The 24,143-nt window shown below is 37.9% G+C and overlaps 2 protein-coding genes across 6 annotated transcripts in view; both read right to left on the bottom strand.

The window, feature by feature from the left end:
• The window catches only part of LOC126513431 (probable ATP-dependent RNA helicase DDX60), a 48,637-nt gene extending 24,580 nt beyond the window's left edge, over positions 1 to 24,057 (bottom strand). The window contains exons 1-10 of the mRNA XM_050161807.1: positions 23,917 to 24,057; positions 14,335 to 14,427; positions 14,108 to 14,174; positions 13,598 to 13,787; positions 11,275 to 11,616; positions 9,697 to 9,813; positions 8,129 to 8,290; positions 6,582 to 6,740; positions 2,366 to 2,507; positions 1,206 to 1,361 (exon numbers count right to left, since the gene is read on the bottom strand). Coding sequence (XP_050017764.1) covers positions 1,206 to 1,361; positions 2,366 to 2,507; positions 6,582 to 6,740; positions 8,129 to 8,290; positions 9,697 to 9,813; positions 11,275 to 11,616; positions 13,598 to 13,787; positions 14,108 to 14,174; positions 14,335 to 14,338 — 1,339 coding nt within the window. The 5' untranslated portion in view covers positions 14,339 to 14,427; positions 23,917 to 24,057. The remainder of the gene's footprint in view (positions 1 to 1,205; positions 1,362 to 2,365; positions 2,508 to 6,581; positions 6,741 to 8,128; positions 8,291 to 9,696; positions 9,814 to 11,274; positions 11,617 to 13,597; positions 13,788 to 14,107; positions 14,175 to 14,334; positions 14,428 to 23,916) is intronic.
• The window catches only part of LOC126513430 (probable ATP-dependent RNA helicase DDX60), a 479,040-nt gene that overhangs the window by 71,908 nt on the left and 382,989 nt on the right, over positions 1 to 24,143 (bottom strand). The window lies entirely within an intron of this gene.

The raw sequence follows: 24,143 nt of genomic DNA, 5'->3' as shown, positions 1-24,143 counted from the left end.
ATATACATAGAGAGAGAGTAGGCAGAATCAGAGAGAAGTCATGTAGCTCCACAAGAGACAGATGCCAAACAGAACTTTACCCAGTAAACCACAGCCACGTGGCAACACACAGATTAATGGAAATGGGTTAGTTTAGGATATAAGAGTTAGCTAGAAATATGCTTAAGCTATTGACCAAACAGTATTGCAAATAATATGCTTTCTGCGTGATTATTTTGGGTCTAAGTAGATGGGAACAAATGAGCAGCTTCTGCCTACATACAGCTAATTGTGTTCTTAGTTGTTCCTCAGCTCTTCCATGAATTCTATCAGCATCCATCTTTGACACATAATCCTTGTTTATGATTTGTTTAAAATTGTTTATGATTTCTTCCTCATAATAATTTGCCAGATCTTTCCAATCACTTTCATTTACTGGATTAAAGCGGCTTTGTGGCCTAACAATTTAAATTCCAAATTCTCAAGAGTGATTTATTATGCTGCAGAAACAGTATGACTTCTTTGTTATTTCTGTTCACTGAAAGGCAGGTCTGGGAGGAGCTAAGCTTTGAGGTTTGCTCCTGTAGACCTTGGCTTTCTAAAGACTGTCAGTTCTACCACCTCCTGGCTCTGGCCTCTTCTGTGTCTGTCACCAGAGACACTCTGTACATCTGCAGCACAAAGAAGGCAAATGCACTGATTTGGGCAAAGAATTTCTAAAATGGCTGCTGGCTCCTTTTTATTCTTTAGCATCTCATATTCTTCCCAACACAAGTCTACTGTTTACTTTGTTTATATACAACACAGATGCTGAACATGTTACCACACTAATCTCTATGCAGGTGTAGATGGGACTCAGCCTCCCCAGTTATTTTACAGGCTTTCCCCTTTTTATTATTTGGAGAAGAGTCCTCATGATGTAACAGGATATTGAAAAATTTTGTTGACAGAGGTCACATTGCTAGAAAGAGAATTCACTTACATATGGTTTGACTTTTTAAAATGGCAATATTAATTACAAACAAGATATAAAATTTCAATATTAGTCAAAGCACACCACCCCATGGACATGACAACTATTCAAACACACAAATACTACAAAACGATTTATCCTTGGAGTTTTCCAAGAGGGTTTTTTTCTTCCTCAGTTTAAGTTAGGAATCAGTTATCTTTGACTGGTGATGGGATCTTTTAAAGAAAATGACAAATAGTTAGGAATCAGTTACCTTTGACTGGCGATGGTGTCTTTTTAAGAAAATGGCATTCTGTTGTTCTCAAAGGAAATGAATTTCCTACTTCAAATTTTCCCACCAACTTTGACACTGTGTTCCAGAGATGTACATACTCCTCCATGATGGCATCTCCTACATTCAAATCAAGGCCTGGATCACAATGAAAAATAAAATGTTAAGAAGCACTGACACATGCATTAAAGCACAAAACATCACTAAAGTCACTAGGCTCTGAATTATGATGCTAACAGTGGAATTTTCAGTGAGCTTCCCACTGAATCTAAATGAAAAAGATCAAAGCTGTGGACAATGCCATGGCACATATTAAAACTTATCTTGTATTTATGCTTGAAATTTAATATTAAAAATTTATGTCTTAACTAATGATAACCAACAGCAGAGATTTAATTATTTTTAAGATGATAAAAATATTATACCACATATAATTTTGTAACCAATAACATTGAATAAAACTAAAATAAAAAATTAAAAAGAATCATTATTTTCAAAGTAGGTAATTAATTTCATTTCCTAAAATATGACAGGACAAAATCTTGATGTCAAAGATATTTCTATACTATTCACTCAAGCACTGTTCTCTTAAAATGTGTTTTCTTTTACCTTGGCTATAAAAGCACAAGAAAATTATTCTATCAAATAAACAAATTACATAAGAAAGTATAAAGATTATCTCTTAGAAAACTTAAAATCCCTAAATATCTAATAAAGTAAAATGTTTCTATCCATGAGCAATTTTATAAATAAACATTACATGCCATGCATGAAAACAAACTGTTATGAACTGTCAAACACATGAACGCATACTTTTAACAAAAATAATTACGGAATAATAATAAGTTGAAAATTATTTTGAATTGTTATATTCATTCTGATTGTCAAAAATAAAAAAATATAAATAAAGACTGGGAAACTTGAAAATAATTACTATTTATACAATAGACAGTAAAGAAATGGTTTTGAAGCTTGAAACTCTTCATGAGCTTTCTCTCTAAAGCAAGATGATGTGTATTATATAGTAAGCTGATACTCTCTGCATTTTCTCTCTAAAGGAAGGTGATATGTATTATATAGCTGATACCTTCTGCATTTTCTCTCTAAAGGAAGGTGATGTGTATTATATAGTAAGCTGATACCTTCTGCATTTTCATTTTCATAGTAAAAAGCAATATTCTTCAACAAAGGCTCATCACTAAAATCAGAAAGGTGAAGTAAATCCAAACTCCAAAATCCAATCATGTGCACATTACTGAGGATGAAATACTCGCACCACTGTTTCTGGAAATAAAAAAAAGAAGTTATTGACAGCTTTTATGTCTACAGTAATACGTAGAATTAATTACCCCATACACCTCTATAATCCAAATGAAAGGCAGATGACAAGACTGTCCAAATTCTCATTAGAATGTAAGCCCACTTGGTCTAAATGAGAATTATATTATTCCTTAAAAATTGAAGCATTATATAAAATAAAAAATGACTCAAAAATTAATTTAAGCTGCACATAATTCCAGCCCTTGGGAGGCTAAAGCAGGAGGATGCCTGCCAGATTAAGGCCAGTCTATGTTACACAGTCAGGCTCAGACCAACCTGGGTTACACAGTAAGATCTTGTCCAAAAAAAAAAAAAAAAACTTTTTATTATGAGTTAAAGAAATAATTATTTATTTACTATTCATTTTTTCTTCCCATTGTGATCTAAAATCTCAAAAACTACATATTTCTTCAGCTTTTGAATGTGCTTCTGTTATTCACTTAGGTTTCGTTGTTTACTTTGTGTTCTCAATGTTGGGCTGCTAAGGGTACTAAAAAGAAAAACGTTTTTCATCCACCAATGTTGATAGGTCTCCATCAACTTAAGGCTGCACCATGATATTCCATCATAACACAGACAGAATGTCTGCACAAACAGCATTTACATCTGGTCACAGTAGACATGAGTCTTCCTCAATGGTATGGTTTACAGAGAGGCTCCCAAGTGATATTTCTTCACTCAATTTTCTTAAGTATTAAAACTTAATGCTTCCCAACATAAAGAAGAGAATGAAGTTGCTGTTTCTGATCAACTAAAATTATCAGGTATCTCCTGCCAGGCCATCTTAGAACATTGCCAAATATTTCATCTTTGTAGTGTCTTTTAACCTAAACCACATCCCAGTGTCTTAAAAATTGTCAGAAAATCTTCACTGATAAAGTTGTGCAAAGGAGGCTTCCATTCAAGTCTGTATCACACCTGCTGCATTCACGCCAGCTCCCAAATGTGGACCAGACTTAACTACATAAAGTTGACACAATAATTTAGTATAACTGAGAAATAAATTAATTATAAAAGTCAAAGCACATTACTGGTGCCACAAGGTTTATTTTAATTGCAGATACCAAATAGATATAATATATTAACCTAAAATGACCCCTATTAAAGAATTTAAATAAAAATGGGATTGAGAAGTGGAGTCTTCCTATCTTTCATTAATAACAGAGTCACACAGAGCCTGCTACTCTTAGGCTCTAACAAAACACCTAGAGGAATGTCCTCCTATGGGGTTTAGGATACAGAACTTTCTCTCAAGAATCAGTAGAACCTACACAGAGCCACCTTCACCATGTGTAGTATTTACCACACTGTAGAACTCTGTAGAAATTCCATTACAGTGGCTATGAATGTTCACCAGTGCACATATTCAGTACATCCTGACCCTGTTATGTATGGCTATGAGCATGGTATGGGTGTGTGCCGGTGTGCAGAGGCCACAGAATGACTTCAGGAGTCTTTGCCTCGTAAATCCCACTTTACAAATGTGACAGGGTCTCTCATTGGCCTGGAGCTTGAGCAAGTAGGATGGATGGTGAACAAGCGATCTTCCCATTCACTTATCTTTGGAATTACAAGTGAGCATCGCCAAACCTGATTTGATGTTTTACATGGTTCTCCATTGAAGATCAAAGTCTGCTTCTCAGGTTTCCAAGGCACGTGCTCTACCAACTGAACCATCACTCATGTGTCCTATTCCTTACTTACAGTTCCCACCCCAGGTAACATTATGCTAATATAGTAAATGCAATACAAGCACTATCAAGTAAAATTAATGTGCCTTAATCGCCACATTAGTCCCTGTCAAATCAATATACGTCACGAATTTCCTTCAATTCTCCCTTATTGGACTTTGAGACAGGGGCATATATACAAATGCTATTCCACATTGAGTAAGAAAGGCACACTCTCCATGCAGCTGTGCTGGCTCCAGGTAGACTTAAGTCACTCTTCAGAGTGCTACTGTAGAAGTATATTCAGAGTATATTGTAGAGGGCTAAAAAGTCTCTTCATTAGTCTCTAACACCATCAACAGGAAGGTACCAGAATATTCCTCTAATAGCCCCAAATCCAGTTTTGAATCTACACTGTGTGGTCTACATTCCAAGTCAAACATGCTTTAAAAAAATAAAAAAGTGCCATTTGCCTACATAAAATCCATTTAGTAGGCACTCAGTGAATGTATGATGAACTTATCTATCCTGACCTACAGGATGCTACCTCATTTGTCTCTTGCCCACTACTTCAGCTTCATCACTAACCCTATAGTTTTCTGTCATTGATACAAGGAGTGGACCTCAGTTCCTTGACTGTGATATTTTCAGGACAATCACACACAGTACTTCTTCTCCCACAATCTGATTTCCATTCTGTCCACCCTGCTACCCATCCTTCAAGACTTGGGTCATATAACTTTTTTTTTTTTTTTGGTTTTTTGATACAGGGCTTCTCTGTGGCTTTGGAGCCTGTCCTGGAACTAGCTCTGTAGACCAGGTTAGATAAGATACAAGACCTACCTCCATAAGCCTTCCTTTTATTTTTGTTTAAACAGAAAAAGGGGAAGTGATGTGGGAGTGTCATATATCAATCTGTTGATTTCATTGGTTAAGTAATAAACGCACTGCTTGGCCTCGTAGGTTAAAGCATTGGTGGGAGGAGTAAACAGAATAGAATTCTGGGCGGAAGAGGAAGTGAGGTCAGACTCTGCTCTGCTCCCAGAGAGACCCAACAGCTCTGCTCTCTGGAGCAGAGACACCAGGATGGACGGAGGCTAGACTCTTCCTGGTAAGCGCACCTTGGGGTGCTTACACACATCATTAGAAATGGGCTAGTCCAGGTGCAAGAATTAGCCTGTAAGGGTTAGAGTTCATGGGCCAAGCAGTTCTTAAATGAATACAGTTTGTGTGTTGTTATTTCGGGCATAAGCTAGCCAAGCAGCCGGGGTGTTGGGGACGCAGCCCCGCCGCTACTCTTATTTCAACACAGGTTGGTCTCGAACTCGCAGAAATCCGCCTGCCTCTGCCTCCCGAGTGCTGGGATTAAAGGCATGCGCCACCATCGCCCGGCTGGGTCATATAACTTATTAAGAGAAACCCTTGCAAACTTGGCTAGATCTTTTAACTATTGGTTTCAAAAGTACTCTAGTTCTTCCTTCATAATAAGTCTGAAAATTCAGTCTATGTCTTCACTATAAGATATAATTGTCTGGAAAAGCTAGGGTGGAATGATGAAGGGTGTTCATCTCACTCCATCTCCAGGTCAGAAGAGCACATTCTGAATTTCTTTGGGCATAAGACACTTTTCTTGACTATTTATCTCAGATTCTAAAAGAAAGTCTACATGGCTAATATATGTATAAATACACAAATATATACATATAATATTTATTTATGTAAATAAATATATATACTGCACATATATTAAGATGTAACTAGTAGTCATTAAAGATGATAGCATCCAATATTATAAAGAAAGTAAGAAAATGCAAAAAGAAAAAATGTATATGGATATTTTCCATGCTATAAAAACAGAAAAAATCTGTTCATTTAAAATGAAGAGAGTAAACTGGAGTGTTAGCAGATTCTAGCACTCGTTTGCACAGAAGACTCTGGAGAGATTTTTGCTTTCTGGTCTCCTAAAGTCTCCAAAATCTCTGTATCCATAATCTATAATGGGAAAAAATAATAAAGCTTTGCATCTGTTTTCTCAACTCTTTCTCAACGCAGAAGATGGTGGTCTCCAGGAACTTCCTCGTAAATGACACAAATCTTCACACTGACAAGAATTTTATGAAGGAAAATGTCAAGAAGCTCCTCTTTGGGTTGGATGCATGCCATGATGGTTGTTATTCATAACAATTTATCACTTAAAATGATTGTTAAAACTAGTCAAGTGACTGATTTAAGGAAGCCAATCAAATTTTAACACCAACAATACCTCAAAATTTAACACCACCCTATATAAACCTGTTTGAAGGTTAATGTATTTTATATGTATCATGTAGTTTAAACAAAAGTATAAATGAAAAGCGAGTATTTTTACCATTTTAAAGACAGTCTTGAGGTCCTTAATCCAATCAGAAGTGACAAATCTTGAGCAGGCTCTTTGAGAAAGAGGTAGATGAAGATGAAAAACGACACTGAGGCAATGGAGCTTACAGAAGTCTTCCACGTCCTTCAGGGTTAAACACCTACCTTGTTGCTGTAGAAAGTAAAGAAGATAAGTAGAGAACAGTAGGCTGGGACTACACACTCAATCTACAGAAGCCTGAACTTTGTAGCTAAGCTCTCTAGGTGGGAATTCCACATTTACACATTCTCTGTTTCTGAGACAGTACTTATCCAGAAACAAGGCTGTGTTTAAACACGTTTGAGAAAGAGGGGAAAGGAAGTGTCTAGCTTTGCAGAACCTGGTATAAGGCATTAGTCAGTATTTTCAGGGACTCTAGATATAAACTAATAAACTAGGTGATGAACAGGAGGTTCCAAGGGACCTTGAGTGGGTGGAGCTATATGCTACATTCTCCCTTCTGTCTTTAACAACCTACTCTGAAGGCAATATTATGAACTACCTCCATGAGGACAGCAGAGTGGCAATGTAGCTCCAGGCTGTAACTGCACGATGAGAACAGAGGTAAATAAGTAGATATGCTTAGCATCATGGGGCAGGGACACCATTGCTATTGGCAAACATTTTGGCATATCTGGGAGCAAGGAGACTTCAATGGGATGCTCCTAGGATGCCAGAGAGGGTCCAATGTTTAGAAGTTCCAAAAAGTAAATGTTGACTAACTATCATGATTTAGAGATGAATTAAATTGGAGTTCTAATCATGCAGAAAGGTCCCATTAAAAATTATACTTAATGAGTATATTTCACCGCAAAGTGAAATATTAAAAACTGGTCCTTGTTCATTTTTGAAATCAAGAAAGTTGCTAGGATTCATAAGCTGAGACTCTATAGTACTGAGATTACATATAAAATGGAATGTGCACATGTATATACTTTAGTGCCCATGAGAACATATATGCAGAGATGACTCTTTAGTCATAGCTAAATCTCAACTGGCCATCAGATTCTTGACCTTTTCTGCAATAAAGAGAACTAAGAACAGTAGTCTGTCCCCAAGCAGTAGGGTACCACTGTGTGAGCCTATCTTTTAAAGTCACTGAGAAATTTGCACATGATAAACCTTAATCCAAACTACATTGCTATTTAGCACCTTGGGTTGGAGGACTGTTACTCTCAAAAACCAAAAGTCTGTACTTTAATAGTGAAATAGAAATAACAATTCTTTCCTGAGCATTTAGTGAACTGTGCACAGGAAAAGCTCAAAGCACAGTAGCATAGCAGGTTGTTTCTTCCTTTGCCTGTCTGCAGGTGATGAACACTACAAATATCCCACGTGAAGCACCTGTAGGAAACACAGTAAGTCATAGAACAGCATATTCCTTTATGACATGAATTTCAGGGATTGTCCTATTTCTGCTGTTCATATAAGCAAGAGAGAACCCCTTGCCACGTGGAGAAATGGTTGGTGAAAGCAATAAAATAGGTAAGCACAAGTGCATCCTAGTGCAGCAACCACACCTGTTTGACTTTGCACATCTTCTTGGAGGATTTCTTCTCTCTATTCTCTAAGAAGCTGTGGTACATTTCCAAGAAGAGGGAGCATGAAGTGACACAAAGGGCTCGCCGGATGTCAGAGCCTTCTGGCCAGAGTTGCTTGAGTAGAGACATCGTCTCACAAGCCTGTCACCACAGAGAATTATAACACGTCATGACAATTAGAGAACTTTTTTAAAAAAAATTTTTTTAAAGGTTTGAAAGTAATTTTTAATCTGAAATTTTTAATATTCTATATTTTTAATTATTTATTTTACTTTAAGGTGTGAGTATATTGCCTGCCCATAAGATTGTGCCTCATAAATGTTTGGTGTTCACAGATGCCAGAGAAGAGCATGGGATCCCCTATAACTGGAGTTATGGGTGGTGGTTAAGAGCATCATTTAAAATTATAATAATCACTAAATATGATAATGTAAGGACTACATTGAAAATTACTGTCTCTATATCAAAATCTTTGTCATGTAATGAAAGCACTGTTCAGAGAAAAACATATCACACTAGCAATGTTTAATACCAAAAGTGAGAAAATAGATCAATTAAATGCTCTTCTAAAAAAAGTAGATAAAAAGAAACAAGAAAATAAAAAAGTATAAGATGAAATCATAGCCTAAGAGAATAAAATTTTATATATCTAGTCAATATATGTATATATTGACTCAAGCTAAAATTAGACAAACATTATTAAAGAAATAAGAGAAATCACAGATGTACAAAACAAAACTAAGGCAGAAGAGAAACTGAGACAGAAACCTACTTCATAGTAGGCCTAAACACACCAACATCCACATCACAGGCAAAGTAACTAAGAAACCATCCTGACAAATATGTGCCAAGTTTCAGGCAGAAAAATTTACAAAATTATCACAGATTGGATAATTCCTGGTTTAGACCGGATTTCAGAATACTAAATATAAAGCCTGAGCATTCTTTTCTGTAAGAACATAAAATGCTACAAATAAACGTAAGACAGTAAAAAGACTGAAATTACACTAAAGTATCACTGATGCCAAGCAAGGCAAAAATTCAACAGGAAATAGAGCAAACAGAACCCAAGACCATATCAATAAATCCCGACACCATGATGAAGTATATGGATAGCAAGAATGGAATATTTTAAAAAAAATGTGCAAATGCATCATGACAACAATAAAAGTAAGGGCAAAACAACAGTACTGTGGTATAGTTACACTACTGTATTCATGGTCTAAACAATAGGAGAATCTCAGGCTCATCTTCTTTACATCAGAGACTAGACACATCTTTATCTTAGTCCTACTTAACAAGAAGAACTAGAAACATTTCTTCTTAAACCAGGAATAGGGGAACTATTTCTAGTATCTCTCCCACTCTCCACTGCCACAAGAGACCTGTTACTATATCCATTAGACTAGAGAAATAAAAGAAGTTTGCTGGTCTCAAACAAGGTAAAACATTAGCAGTGATACACAGGGTTGTACTCAGACCTACACACAAACACTTTTAAAAATAAAGTTCAACTAAAGAGTGTTTTTTTTTTCAAGTTCTATTACCTTTTCCACCATATTATTGAATGTCAAATCTCCAAATAGAGTTGTTAAATCCAGGTCTCTACATTTTTCCAACTGTTGAATCAGGGTTTTGTAATCAATCATAATGTCCTTCTCAAACTGAAAAACAAAATAAAATAAATTTTCACAAATACATCATTGTTTTTCGTCTACAGAACTCAGAAATTGAAGAAATAGTCATATTACAATGCAGTCCTGAGTTTACAATCTACCCTGCTGTGATCGAGGATGGTCAGCAAGGCTTGGAAACCCTTCCAGGTTATCCCATCTAGCAATATATCACCTGATTTTAGCAGTTCCATAAAGATACAAATGATATAAATTCAGTGTGTTTCACTATGACACATTTCAACCAAGCACCTAAGGAGAGATTAGAATCCTCTCACCCTGTGCATCTACGGTGCTGGAAACAGTCATTGCCAACAGTTTCAATGCCATTTCCACTAGTATACAAATTGAGTCATAAGCTATATTCCATTGTATTTTAAATTCTAAGTACTCCTCAAATCAGTTAATGTAAAAACATTTCTTTAAGGTGAATTTCAGTAAATTGGGGCATAATTTTTTTATAAATAAAATTCTGCATTAAAATGTGTTCTAGGAAGAATATCTGTAAGGTTTCTCAGGTTCAGAAACTGCTATCAACAGAATGCTATATACTTGGACTAGGTGTGGTGGCTCATGCTTTTAATCCCGGCATCCAAAACTGAAGAGGAATTGTAGCTTTGTGAGTTCCAGACAAAGATGAGCTACACAGTGGGACACAGTCCACAAAAAGAGTCACAACATAAACTCAATATTTAATATTTGCCTTGAATATAAAAATAAAACCAGGCCTGTTTCTCTTCATAGCTGGCATTCAAAGTTAGGAACACTTTAGTGATAGGAATCCTAGCAAAGCAAAATAAATATATTTCCATATATGTAAATGTGTGATAATGAGCATGATACAATTCTAACAGAGGCAATATGCTAATTGGTTCTAAACCTACTTTTTTGAGCTATGGAATGATATTCATATGCAGAACTCACCTCACCTAGTGAAAAATAAGCAAACTATATTTATTTATTAAGTTAGTAAATGTGCTTAACTCTGAAAAATTAAAAAAACTAGTTTTCAAATATACCAATTTGTAAGTGTCAAGAACTATAATACAATAAGAACTAATTAGCAAATTACTATATGTTATCACTATTAATTATCATTATTATTAACCTATATATTATCCGGTTGAAACTAGAATAGACTCTGTATTATGGGTAGAGTCAATATTGAATCAAGATAGCTATTTTTTAAAGATTTGTTTCATTTTTAGTTTTGTGTGTATGTATATGTATCTGTCTCTCTGTATGTACACATTCATATATATAGTTTTGTAGGTATGTTCATGTAAGTGCAGTATACAGAGCTGTCAAATCCCCTTGGGCTAGAGTTATAGGCAGTTATGAACTACCTGACATGGGTACAAAACTAGCAAGCATTCTTAAAGAGCCTTATCTTCTGAATTAATTTAGAACTGTTTATAAATCTCTAGAAAATTGTCTTTAGATATATATTACCTGCTTGAAAAACAGCTGCTTTGAATATGAGCTTTGCATAAAATATGCATAAAGACGGATGATGTCAGATGTTTGCCCTGAGAAGAGAGCAATGTTGACCTTTGCTGCCCAAGATTGAATGACTAAAAAGTTGAAAAGGTGTGTCTGTTGGTCGTTCAGGCCTTCATCAGCAAGAATTAAGAAATATGGGCAACTCTGACTTAAGGTAATACTCCACTCTTCTGACAAGCATCCAGAAAATTCAGTCCAAACATCAATGGCAGTATTCTTCTGAAGGTGCATAATTAAAGCAGTTCTCAGTGTAAGAAGTCCGGGGACTCTGAAGTATGCATATTCAGCATCCTGTGAGGAGGAGACAAAGGACATTATTTGACAAGTGTTTTGCTAGTTTAGGCAGTTAATATATATCATTAAGGTCATTGAAGGAACATGGTACAGAAGGTTTGGGTTTGTATTTTTTTAATGTCCTTTAGTCAGTAAATTGACCCTGGAATTTTTCTATATCACAAATGTATGCTATAAGTCACATTTTAAACCTAAGAGTAAGCAAGCCCATAGTACCCAGAGTTCATTACTCTTCGTCTTCCAGTCTTTTAATCATTCTCCTGTCCAACCTCATGTCAAGAAAACAAAGAACAAAAATAACTATGAAAATAATAATTTGTAATTATAAATTTTCTGGAATTGGGAGCTGAAGGGGAACATGTTATTCTAAAGAATAATTCTAGATACAGTGACATTTCTTAAACAACAAGGGTTTTTCCTAGTAGATTAAAATCTATAAAAACAATTGTAAACATAGAGCAGAACCCTGCTTCCTTGAACAAAATGGTGCTGGTCAGCAATGCTCAGAAATATACAGTATAGTGAGCTGCAAACTGATTGAACATCTACACAAGAATCCTTGAGTATAGCATTAGTTGCCCTGAATATAGGAAAAGGAAGATATGGTAGCAGTAGATATACCTGTATTTGAATTTATCAAAATTTTATTTATTACACCAAATATGATATTCCCTCATCATTATTTATAACAGAGCACACAACAGCAAAATAGGACTTGTGAGTTCACATGGGCTCAGATACACCTAACAATGTATTCAAATAAGTTGCCTGCTGAGGTTTGAAGTCAAAGTAGTTCTCAGAGTTGGAGAAGTAGAACTGAGGTCAGTGGGGCCACTGTTCAGAAGTTCACCAACTCTTGTGACTCTGTCCACTAAAGTTTCCCATCATTACACATTACAAACAATCTAACTGTGCTCATTCCAGAACACTGCAATGCTAGGTAATTGCTTTGTTCTCCTCTTCCCTTTAAATTGTTTGACTTTTTATTTGTTTTTTAATACACATCGATTTTTATTATTGATGCCATTAAAATTTGGCGTTAACATTCCAGCTGCGCCCCCCCCCCACGTACACACACAGTGGAAGTGACATAATTGAGATGGAAAGGTTATTTTATTTTATTTTTTTAATTAATTTATTTATTTATTGAAGATTTCTGTCTCTCCCCCGCCACTGCCTCCCATTTCTCTCCCCCGCCACTGCCTCCCATTTCCCTCCCCCTCCCCCAAACAAGTCCCCCTGAGAGAGCATGAGCAAGGAACTCAGGACCGTGAGGGGTGGACCCACATACTGAGACAAGGCCAGCTGGCCTGGGTCTGAAAAAGCCCGGGATAAAACCGGTCTCGCTGAACATAGCGGACAATGAGGACTACTGAGAACTCAAGAACAATGGCAATGGGTTTTTGATCCTACTGCACGAACTGGCTTTGTGGGAGCCTAGGCAGTTTGGATGCTCACCTTACTAGACCTGGATGGAGGTGGGTGGTTCTTGGATTTCCCACAGGGCAGGGACCCTGATTTTTATTTGTTTTGTTTATATTTTGTTCTGGAGGTCGAGCCCACAACCTTGCACACACTAGGCAAGTCTTCTATCACTAAATTGCATTTCTAGATTTTTTTTTTTCCTTTAAGGTCTTTCCAGGTTGGCTAAACTACTCATCAAGTCACTAAGTGAGGCTCGGGTAGCTTCCAACTTTGAACCTCCTTGCCTTGGGCTCCATCTCATTTTCTGAACTTTTAAAAATGTATTTTGCTCAGCAGTCAGTGGTGAAAATGTTTATATAATTTTATAAAAAAATTGATTTATAACAAGGTGTGGTGATGCACACCTGAAATCCTTTTATTTGGGAAGCAGAAGCAAGGGCATCATAAGTTCAAGGCCAGCTTCAGCGACAAAATTCCTTGTCTCTAGCTAATCATACAAACGAACTCTGTTTTCAGTCTTCAGAGGATAAAAAGCTCAGGTGGTCTGTGTTACCTTGAAGAATACTATGGCAAAATGTCCTCCTTTGCTAATGACATCCAGCAGGTAGCGCTCAACCAGGTAGAAGAAGTGGAGACTCTGCCCCGGCTCTAGCGACTTCTCACATACACACATGACAAGCAAGGAGTCTCCGTCAATCAGAAAAAACTCAGATTCAACAAAATCATTGAATAAACTGGAATAGCTAAAAAAAGAATAGTGTTGGAACAAAGCTCATATGGATGACATAATACCCCCAAACAGTACAGTTGTTATTATCTCATTGACATTAACAACCTAAAGGGCTGAATACATATTTGCATGTAATTACATATACTTCTATCATGTATGTAATGTACATTCTCTCTCTGTCTCTCTGTCTCTCTCTGTCTCTCTCTCTCTCACACACACACACACACAGATGTAGGTACACATCAATATTACCATATAAAGTCAAATATCTCTAGAGAAAGGGGGAATATTACACATGATTTCAAAACTCTTGATCACCACAAAAATACTTACTCAGCCTTTGGCATATTTTCCAAGATTAATTTTGACATTTCCTCTAAAATTCCTGTGTAATGTTCTTCTAAAAATGGAAATAAGAGGGAATTTTTAGTCAGTCTTTTTAAGGGAGCTCACAGTTATTATTTGAGAAATAAGAAACAGTAATGTAGCCATTTTAACTGTTTAATCTGTGAAGCATGGATGTTATAATGTTATAAATAATATTTTGAATTTAAAATTACCCATTCTTGCTGCTCTCTGTCTCCAACCTGAATTAAGAAATATTTATCATGAAATATCCTTTACTCTGTCTCCTCTAAAATGAGATGGAAAATCTGCAAAGAAAGAAAAAAAAAAGTAATCAACTTTCCTGTTAGCAGAAATGTGCTGAATGACTATCTTTCCAACAAAACACTGAGTAGCAGGGACGCAAGAATGAGTACAATCTGCATGTGATCTGTTCTCAGGGAATAAAAGTCAAGAGGACAACCGTTAATCATATAATCGCATACACAATAGAAAATCATTAATGTGACCAAGTCAAAATAATAAAACATTCCATAAAGAAGCAATGCACAAGAAAAGTTCTAAAGGATTAAACAGAATGGAGGAAGGTGAGCGTCCAGACAGAGACGAGCAGCACTTCATCTCACGTAACACGCAATGGCCTGTGTGGGATGAAGAGATGGAGGTGGAACCAGGTTCCCTCAGGAACCAGGAGGCTGGAGTGGAGAGTGGGAGATGGTGTTTGATGTTGAGAGAGGGTGTGAAAAGCATTCCGGTTTCTCAAGCATGTGGCATAGTGAGTCACTAAGGATTTTAAGGAGATATGATGGCTTTGCATCTTGGAACGATTACTCCAGCACTGTACATCAGAGTGACAACAGAGAGAGAGAAAGATGTGGCTGGGCAAAGCAATGATGGCAACCAGATCCAGAGGAAACTAATTCAACCATGATGGCGTGGTGTATTGAATGTGTTAACAGTACAGGCACAGGGAACCAAAGAGCTCTTTCGTAAGGCAATATCAGACCCTTTTACTCAGAGGTACAAGAGTGGGGTGTGAAGAAAATGAACTACTGAAACCTGCTGGAGAAGATAAGGCATGGCAGCCCAGGGAGAAAAGTCAGCATCATGCTCCTTAAGACAAAGGAATATGGTACTGCATGATGGATTTGGAGATTCTGTGGTCTGTTCTATATGGCAAAGGATGGGGTGACTGCCTAAATAGCAGTAGCAGAAAACACTTGATAGCCTCCTTGGTCATCCAAATGAATGTGAAGAGGCACATAGATACACTCATGCAAAAACATGCATCATACATAAAATCACACACACACACACACACACACACACTAATTGCTCAAATAATCAGAAGTAAAGCAGCAAGATCCTAGTTTTCAATAAAATAATTTTAAGATTAAGGATGTAGCTTGGTTAAGAACAGAGCACTTACTATCATGTGTGATACCTTGGCTTCAATCCTCAATACCATAAATAGAAAATACCAAACAGTAAAATGAGCCTACTGTATCTCCAGGTGTTAATATGGATATTACACTCATGTTGTCTGTTACCATAAAAACTAATTAACATAAAAGTTGAATATGAAAGTTAGGCTTCATTAAGAGAGGCAGGATCCTCAGTGGGGTAACCCAGGCCCAAAAAGATGAATATGGATATGGTATATACTCACTCATAAGTGGATGCTGGCTATAAAAAAAGGATATTGAGCCTATAGTTCATGATCCTCGAGAGGCTAAGTTATAAGGTGAACCCTAAGAAAAACATATACATCCCTCTGGAAAGTGGAAACAGACAAGATCGCCTGACAAAATTGGGAGCATGGGGGTTTTTGGAGAAGGGAGGGGGGAAGGATATTGAATTCAAAAGTGCATGCAGGAAGGAGAAAGTGTGGGTATCCATCCACACTCGCCCTTCATTCCACTGTGAGCAACGACCCCGGCATCCATCCCCACGTGCCCTTCATCCTCCACTGTGAGCAATGACCCCGGCATCCAGTCATACCCAAAAGCAATAACAGTGAGAAGGCTTCCCATATAGCAGAAAAACTTCCCTGATGACATTAAGAACTAGAATCCAGGGGACAAAAGTTTAAAAGATATTGAAAAAAAAAAAAAACTCTCTCTTTTTTTTTTTTTTGCTCCAGAAAAAATATTACAAACTATCTTGACTTGTGGCCTTATGAAAAGAATTGTTAACAATTCCTGGGAAACCTTGTTACTCTTCTCCTACCAGTTTCAAAGTGGTTAAAAATTTCTATTCTGACAACCCCTGTACCCCTGTTCTTGTCTCTGGACAATTTTCCCTAAAGACATTGCTGATTGACCATCCAATAATTTCATTCCCACTGTCCCTGATACTGTGATGACATCACCTGATTTGTCTGACCTAATAACATTTTGGGGGAAAGGGGAATTATGACGAATATTGAGAAGTAAACAACAACCAAACCCCTTTTATTTTTTCAAATTTTAACAACAAAAAAAATGTAGATGGCTCTGCCTATCCACCAGGACTGTACTTCCATATTTAATTCTGGCTATCCTGTGGGTACCTAGCATCTTCCAAGGTTCTTCTCACAGGGACAGATTCTGTGCAAAGCCAACAGACAGCAATTACAAATATTGAAAAGAAGAATACAAAATAAACCAATAAGGTGAAGCATTTTATAAAAAGTAATTTGGAAAAGAAATACTTATTAGAGTTATATTTGCTTATTTGTATTTTTTTATCTGCAGTTATTATTTATTTATTTGTGGTAATGACCAAAATTGTGAATGACAAAAGACTTAGACCACTTATTAGAGTTGTGCAGGAAGCTTAGTAACTGACAAAGCAATATAATTGGGGTTGCTAGAATCAAATTAAAATAGTTGTCTATAAAGTTGCATTTAAAAGATTTTTTTAATTTTTATTGAGTTTTAGTTCTTTGTTTTGAGCATGTGCACATATGTCTACAGACGAATGTGGAAGTCAGAGGACAATGTCTGGAGTCAGCTATCACCTCCCACCAAGTGGATCCTGAGATGGAGCTCAGATTCTCACACTTGGTAGTGCTCTTATCTGTTGAGTCACTTCATTGGCCCCATTTAAAAGATTTTAAAAACAGATACTTAAATAAACTTAACTTCTTAATGTCACTTTCCTAAAATGTCTGACAACAAAAACATGATCATCTCGATTAACCATAAAATCTGATTTTTTAAATGTCTTCTTGGCAGAGAAGATCAATAACTTAACCTAATTTTTAATAGAGGACAGGTTTCAAGTTTTATAAAAATAAACCAAAATTTGACTTTAGGAATTCCATGTTCCACAAAGTCTTTACAACTTTGTTGGTTCTCCTGTGAAGTCAAGAGAACCTCCTGATATTGCCCTCAGCTCTCCTCTTCCATCTTGGGATACTCTAGTCTTTACCTAAGGGCAAAATGGTATTTTCCTCTGTGACGAAATTCTTCTTTATTTTTAAAGAAATCCTCTTTTATTTTTAGCTATCTTTTTAGTGAAAAGTGCACCCTCTTCCTATTCCATCCTTTTCTCTCCTAATTACTTACTCTTTTTATTTTACGATCTCATGAGAAAGAGCAGCATAACAAGCAAATTTATAAAACGTATTGAGGAAGAAGAGAATCTAAATCTCACTTAGAACATAATGCAACAAATTAAGAATAACCCACAGTCAGCAGCACTCCACGGCTGTTGCTGTCCCTATGAAGAGCTTCTGGGTTTTAAGAGTCTTAAACATTTTATTAGCCTGGCTCTCACATGACTCTGAGAGCTGTAGGATGTTGCAATCCTGCAAGAACAGGCCAAAGAGCAAAGGTTCTGATGACCTTTTACAAGTGAGAAGGGATAAAGATACACGGAGAACCAAAAATTCTTTTATGTTAACCCTGTAGTTCTTCTAAAGACCTGGAGGAAATAGCAAACTCTTCTCTAGGCCAACAAAAAGAAAGTAAATGGGTATCCAGTATAAGTACAAGATGGGCAGGAAGCTCACTGTTGGGCCATGACATGTAGCATCAGGATATTGATTTTAAAAAATACTATATACAGCTATGCTGGAAAGGGAAGCAGCTATGAAATCTTCAGATCTTCAGATTTTCACTTTCATCCTTTTGCTCCAAATCTAATTCCCTAGTTTCATCCCCAGCTCTGTAGCAGACTGCAAGATGTTGCCTTCCTGCCCCCATTCCCAGAGCACTGAGCAGATCTGTGTGGCATACCCTCCTTTCCTTCCTCCTGTGGACTCCACTAGCCAATTCCCCAGCCCATTTTCATCCCTAAGTGTCAGCTCACAAAACCAAGAAACTCATTCTAGCTTGAACCTCCAGTGGCAACATCAGGCAGGATCTCAGTAGCATTTCTTATCAGGCAACACACAGCCTCCACCTTGAGAGGGTGACAGGATGCAAGGAATGGAACAACCACCCAAAAAATACAAGACCACATATCAGTACTTAGAATTACAGTCACCCAAAACTAGCCTAGAAGCCAGTGTAAACGCACAATCAATAACAGCCAGGACAATATGTCTCTACTAGAGTCTAGCAACCCTACTACAGTAGGCCCTGAGAAATGCCATATAGCAGAAACACAAGTCAAGGACTTAAAAATAGGCCTTATGAATATGTTAGAGGTCCTTTAAGAGGAAATGAGTCAATTGATTAAAGAAATCTATGAACACATAGACAGTAAAAGGAAATGGAGAAAACAGATCAAGACATGCAAGTAGAAATAGAATCAATAAGGAAACGCAAACTGAGGAAAAACTGGAACTAAGAGATTTAGGAACTCAAAGAGGAACCTCCGAGACAAGCTTCACTGACAAAATGCAAGAGATGGAAAAGAATTTGTCTTTGAAGACAAGACAGAAGAAATGGATACTTGGTCAAAGAAAATGCTAAATTTAGAAGAATCTAGGCATAAAATATCCAGGAATCTGAATACTACAAAAACTCAAAATTCAGGAACAATAGGAATAGAGGAAGGAGTGGAAATCCAGGTCAACGGTACAAACAATACTAACAACAAAATCATAGAAGAAAATTTCCCCAACCTAAAGAATGAAGTCCCTATCAAGGTAAAAGAAGCTTACAGAACACCAAATAGACTGAACCAAGAAAGAAATTTCCCATGTTACAAGATCAAAACATTAAGCATACAGAACTAAAATAGAAAATTAAAAGTTGAAAAAGAAAAAGACCAAATAATAAATAAAGACAGACCTATTAGAGCAATGCCTAACTTCTCAATGAAGACTCTTCAAGTGAGAGGGGCCTGGAAAGGTGGTCTACAAACTCTAAGAGACCACAGATGCCAGTTTAGAATTCACTCAGCAAAACAATCAGTCACAGTGCATGAAAAAAGAAAGACATTCCAAGGTAAAACCAAATTTTAACAATATCTATCTACAAATTCAGTCCTAAAAAGGGTCTAGAAAGAAAATTTCAACCTAAAAAGACTAAACACATTCAAGAACGTATAAGGAATAAATTATATCAGATCAAAAGAAGCAGAAAATATAAAAATAAAACCCACACCACAACAACAATGTAACTGGAATCAACAAATATAAGTCATTGATAATTCTCAAAATCAGTGTTCTCAATTTTCCAATAAAAAGACACAGAACGGCATCAAAGTCAGGACTGAAATCAAAACAAAAACAAATAAGCACATATCTTCAACAAATGATGCTGGTCAGTTTGTATGGCTGCATGTTGAAGAATCCAAATAGTTCCGTAGGTATTTACCCCACACAAAACCCAACTCCAAATGGATCAAAGATCTCAACATGAGGTTAGATAAACTGAATCTTATAGAAGAGAACAAGGGGAATAGTCTTAAACTCATTGGCACAGGAAGACTTTCTGAACAGAATACTGATAACACAGAAATTAAGAACAATTAATAAATGGAACCTCATGAAACTGAAGGGTTTTTGTAGGGCAAAGTACACCACCATTAAAACAAAGAGGAAGCCTACAGAATGAAAAAAAATGTTTTCTACACCTCCACTAGAGAGCTAATGTCAGGAGCCATTTCCCCCCTAAGAATCATTACAGGAATCACCCTGGGGAGTCTGCAGAGAACCCCACACCCATAATTATGTTCTATTGAGAAAACCTGCCCCTCACCCAATTAGCGGAACCCGCCTCACATTCCAGCTATCCAGGGAACCAGGTGTGGCAACTTGTGACTTCTGGCCTACCCATCCGAATGTAACCTAGCCTACGTGACCGGAACCATGCGGCGAGATCCTGTGCCCTGCCCCCCATTCCTTACCATACATAAACTGTAACCTGTCCCTAATAAAACAGAGGCTTTGACAAATCTGCTTGGCGTCCTTCTTCTGTCTTAGCTCATTCCCTTCCAGGTAGCGCCCCTCCGTGACCCTGGAGTAACTTGATTGCAGGGTGGGTTACAAACCCCTAGACTGAGTAGCCCACCCAAACGCAATCCACAGTGGCGCCCGAACCAGTGACTGGGAGTACGGTCAGCTATCGGACGACACGCGCAGTCCCGGGACAACAAGAAGAAAAAAGAAGGTTCTGCAGCTGTAGTACTTGGACAGATGGCAGGACGGGAGGTAGGCGCAGGTTCACGTCGTCCCACAAGGGGTGAGACAATCACTTTCAAAGGAAGAGAAATTCATACAGGAATTTAAGCATTCACTCAGGGACAGAGGAGTAAGAGTCAAAAACAGAGATTTATGTGTTTGCTTTATATGTTTGCTTGCGGACTCAAAAGGGAGTCCCTCGAGATGAGAGAAGTTAGGGTACAATCCACACAGCTATGCCTGCCAAGCAGGCTGGCTGCTAGGGCTAGAGAGCCTGCCACATGGAGCGAAAGCTGACAGGCAGGTTTGTTATAAAGGAGTCTAGACTCAAAAAGCTGCAGCTGCATTTAGGACAGTAAATATGCTTCTTTTCCATTTTAAAAATCTTGCTTCTTGGTCAAAAATCTTTAGTTTGTAGGTGTAAAAGTTTATATCTAAGGTAGATTAAGTTCAGTACTGTGTTTCTGTAGAAAAAGTTTTAATTTCAAAGATTGTGATGCATTCAGAGGATTTTTATAATTGTTTAGGCTATCCTGAGTTTTTATTTCTTTCGTATAAGGTTGAGGATTGTTCTTTTGAGTTCTATATTGTTATTTTGAGTTCTGTAAAAAGTTTTGCTATAATTTTAATGATCATTTACATTAAAGTCTGTATGTGAGTTCTGTGAGAAATGTTGCTATAATTTTTAATGGACATTTACACTGAATCCGTAGACTGCTTTCAATGAAATTGTCATTTTTGCTGTGTTTCTTCTGCTTTCGCAAGAAAGTAGGGGATCTTTCAAGATTTAAAGTTCTTATCCAACAAGTTTTTCGTTTGTACGGCCCGTTCTTGGGTGGGAATCGTAATGTTTCAGCTTGAGGGTCTTTCCTGCTGCCAGGTGTTCAGGCTAGATTGCTAAAACTCAGGTCTCTCACTAAATTTATCAAGGGCCAGAGTTATACTCTAAACAAGTGATAATGGTTAAAAATAAAAAAAACATTTCCACCTTCACAGGCAGAGATGACGGGACCCAAAAACTCTGTCCTGCTTGCTTAAGGTTATTCCAAGATATTTTGTGGTATTCATGGATATTTTAAAAGGATGATGTCTCATTTATCCTAGGTGTAAAAGAGGTACACCCGGGTTATTTTCAGATTCTAGCTATGATAAAGTAGTTCTGCTATGGGCAAGGCTGAGCACGTGTCCTTGTGGTATGGTTAAACAACTTTATATTTCGGCCCAAAAGGGGTACTGCTAAGTTTTGAGGTAGATATTTGCCTAATTTTACATAATGGAGGTCCCTCAATGCTGGGGAGACTCTCACTCAGGTCTCGGGATGGCGCGGCCCCCTCATGGCTCCCCAAAGACCATCCTTGCTGAGGTCGCGTACATGGCCTTGGTTGGTGGGGGAGGAGTTCGACCCCGAGTGACCGGGAAAAAGAATTTTTAAAAAGAGACCACAGCCCAGTGGTCCAGAAAGGTCATAAAAAATTTCAAAAACCCAGTGATGGTCACAGGGGCGCGTCTCCCTGCCTCTCGGGACCACTCCCAGGGTCATAATCAGCTAGTTCCTAAAACAGTACTGTGGAAATTGCAGCTGGAAAACTAGTTTTTCAGGATTGCAGTTTGGCTTTGTCTTCAGTCAGTTCTTGGTGCAGGGTTGCTGAACAGGCTAGCCCTAGATTTTTGATTCTCCTCTTCCTATTGGGGGAGCTGGAGAGATGGCTCAGAGGTTAAAAGCATTGCCTGTTCTTCCAAAGGCCCTGGGTTCAATTCCTGGCAACCACATGGTGGATCACAACCATCTGGAAGGAGGTCTGGTGTCCTGGATTTTTAATTTTTCTCTTCCTGCTGGGAGGGTCTGGATTTGTCCAGGTTTTTCAATGCTGTATGTGATCCAAAAATGACTGTGCCAATCAGTTTGCACTTCCAACACCGGTCACCCTCCCAGCGCAGCCGCTGCCGCCACAGACTGCAGCTCACTTCCAGCAATCAAGTTTTTTCCCTACCCACTTTCTTAAGCATAGGTTGTTAACAATAATTTTTAATCTTGGTTATTTTTACAAGGATAAGGTAAAATCTCAAAAAAAGTTTTGATTTACATTTCTCTGACAGTTAAAGGAGATTATATTCAAACATTTTCTAGGTGTCTCTCAGTCATTTTTGGGTTCTTTTGTTGAGAGTTTTTCAGTTTAGGTCTATAACAAATATTTTTATTGGATTAAATTTTTAATGACTAATTTCCTGAGTTCTTCATATATTTTTGAAATGGATTTATGATAAATAAAGATCTTTTCCCACTCTATAGCCTTGTTATACAAAAGGTTCTCAATTCAGGAGATCTAATTTATGGTTTCTCACAATGTTTGTGCCACTGAGACTGTGTTTACGATGTGGCAAAGTATACTTCAAAAAATTTTTTCTCTGTGAGGTTCAACATAAATTTTTATATGCTGAAGCCTTTGGCTCATTTGGGCTTAAATTTTGTTCATGAAGATGGATATAGATCTATTTTCTTCTTCTACATGTTGGCCCGAGCCTGCCCAGGATCGGTAAACTAATACATTCGTTTTGTTTAAAGCCATCGAGAGTGTGCTAGTTAGTTATGCGGAAACAGAAAACTAATACCTGTTCCTTGCACATGAGCACGTTAAATCTTAGGTGAATAGAACAGGGAAACTGAGGCAGGAGGGCTGGACTCCTAAGTGCCAGGCTGCACAGGAAGATAGCCTTTAAAAAGGAAGCATGCTAGAGGATGGGAGATTATTGCAGTAAAGCATAAATTGTTTTAACTACTGAAATTTAAGAGGGCCTAGAATTCATCTGGGTTCTTGTTCCCATTCAGCTTCCAGCTAGGCAAGTCTGGAGTAGGGCTCCCGATTCTGCACCCAGGAGAAAGACCGCTGATGCCAGTGCCCGACTTCTACTGACTGTGCACCCATCAGATGTTCCTACTTATTGATTCCTCCCCGAGATCCCCATTATGACGACGAGAGTTCAAGACTCTGAGCCCCACGTCTTCGACCTCCCTCCTCCCTCATCATGGACATCCCTTCCTTGGCTGTCCACTGGGCTCTGGCTTCTGGGGTAGGCGGGTCCTAGTCCTGTCCCCCTCAGCATCACAGCACGAAGCCCCTCCTTCTAGACACCTCTGACCTTGGCGAGGGCTGCCAGCCCCTGGAGCGCCCAGAAGCATCCCCTACCCCGCCGCTCTCCTCCCTCCCCAAACCCAGACCCCCAAACCCAGAACCAGGACCTGCTGCCTGCTGAGAGCGGCAGGACTGCTCTGCAGGAACTCAGAGCACGGAATCCAGAGACGGAAGCTCCTCGGAAGCTTCTGAGCCACCCAGGCTGCCTGAAGAATAGTTTCAGTTTCAGTTTCCATTCTGCGCCCAGAAGCCTTAAGTTTCGTTTTTCACTCATCACCAATCCAATTGGAGAAGAGGACTTGGGAAATGTAGCTTTTAGCATCCTTCTATAAAG

Source organism: Alexandromys fortis, unplaced genomic scaffold (genome assembly GCF_014885135.2).
Source record: "Alexandromys fortis isolate MF-2015 unplaced genomic scaffold, M_Fortis_MF-2015_v1.1 scaffold_137, whole genome shotgun sequence".
In the NCBI taxonomy this organism is placed as follows: domain Eukaryota; kingdom Metazoa; phylum Chordata; class Mammalia; order Rodentia; family Cricetidae; genus Alexandromys; species Alexandromys fortis.
Note: the sequence above shows the minus strand (reverse complement) of the source record. Positions and strands in the feature narration are given on the sequence as shown.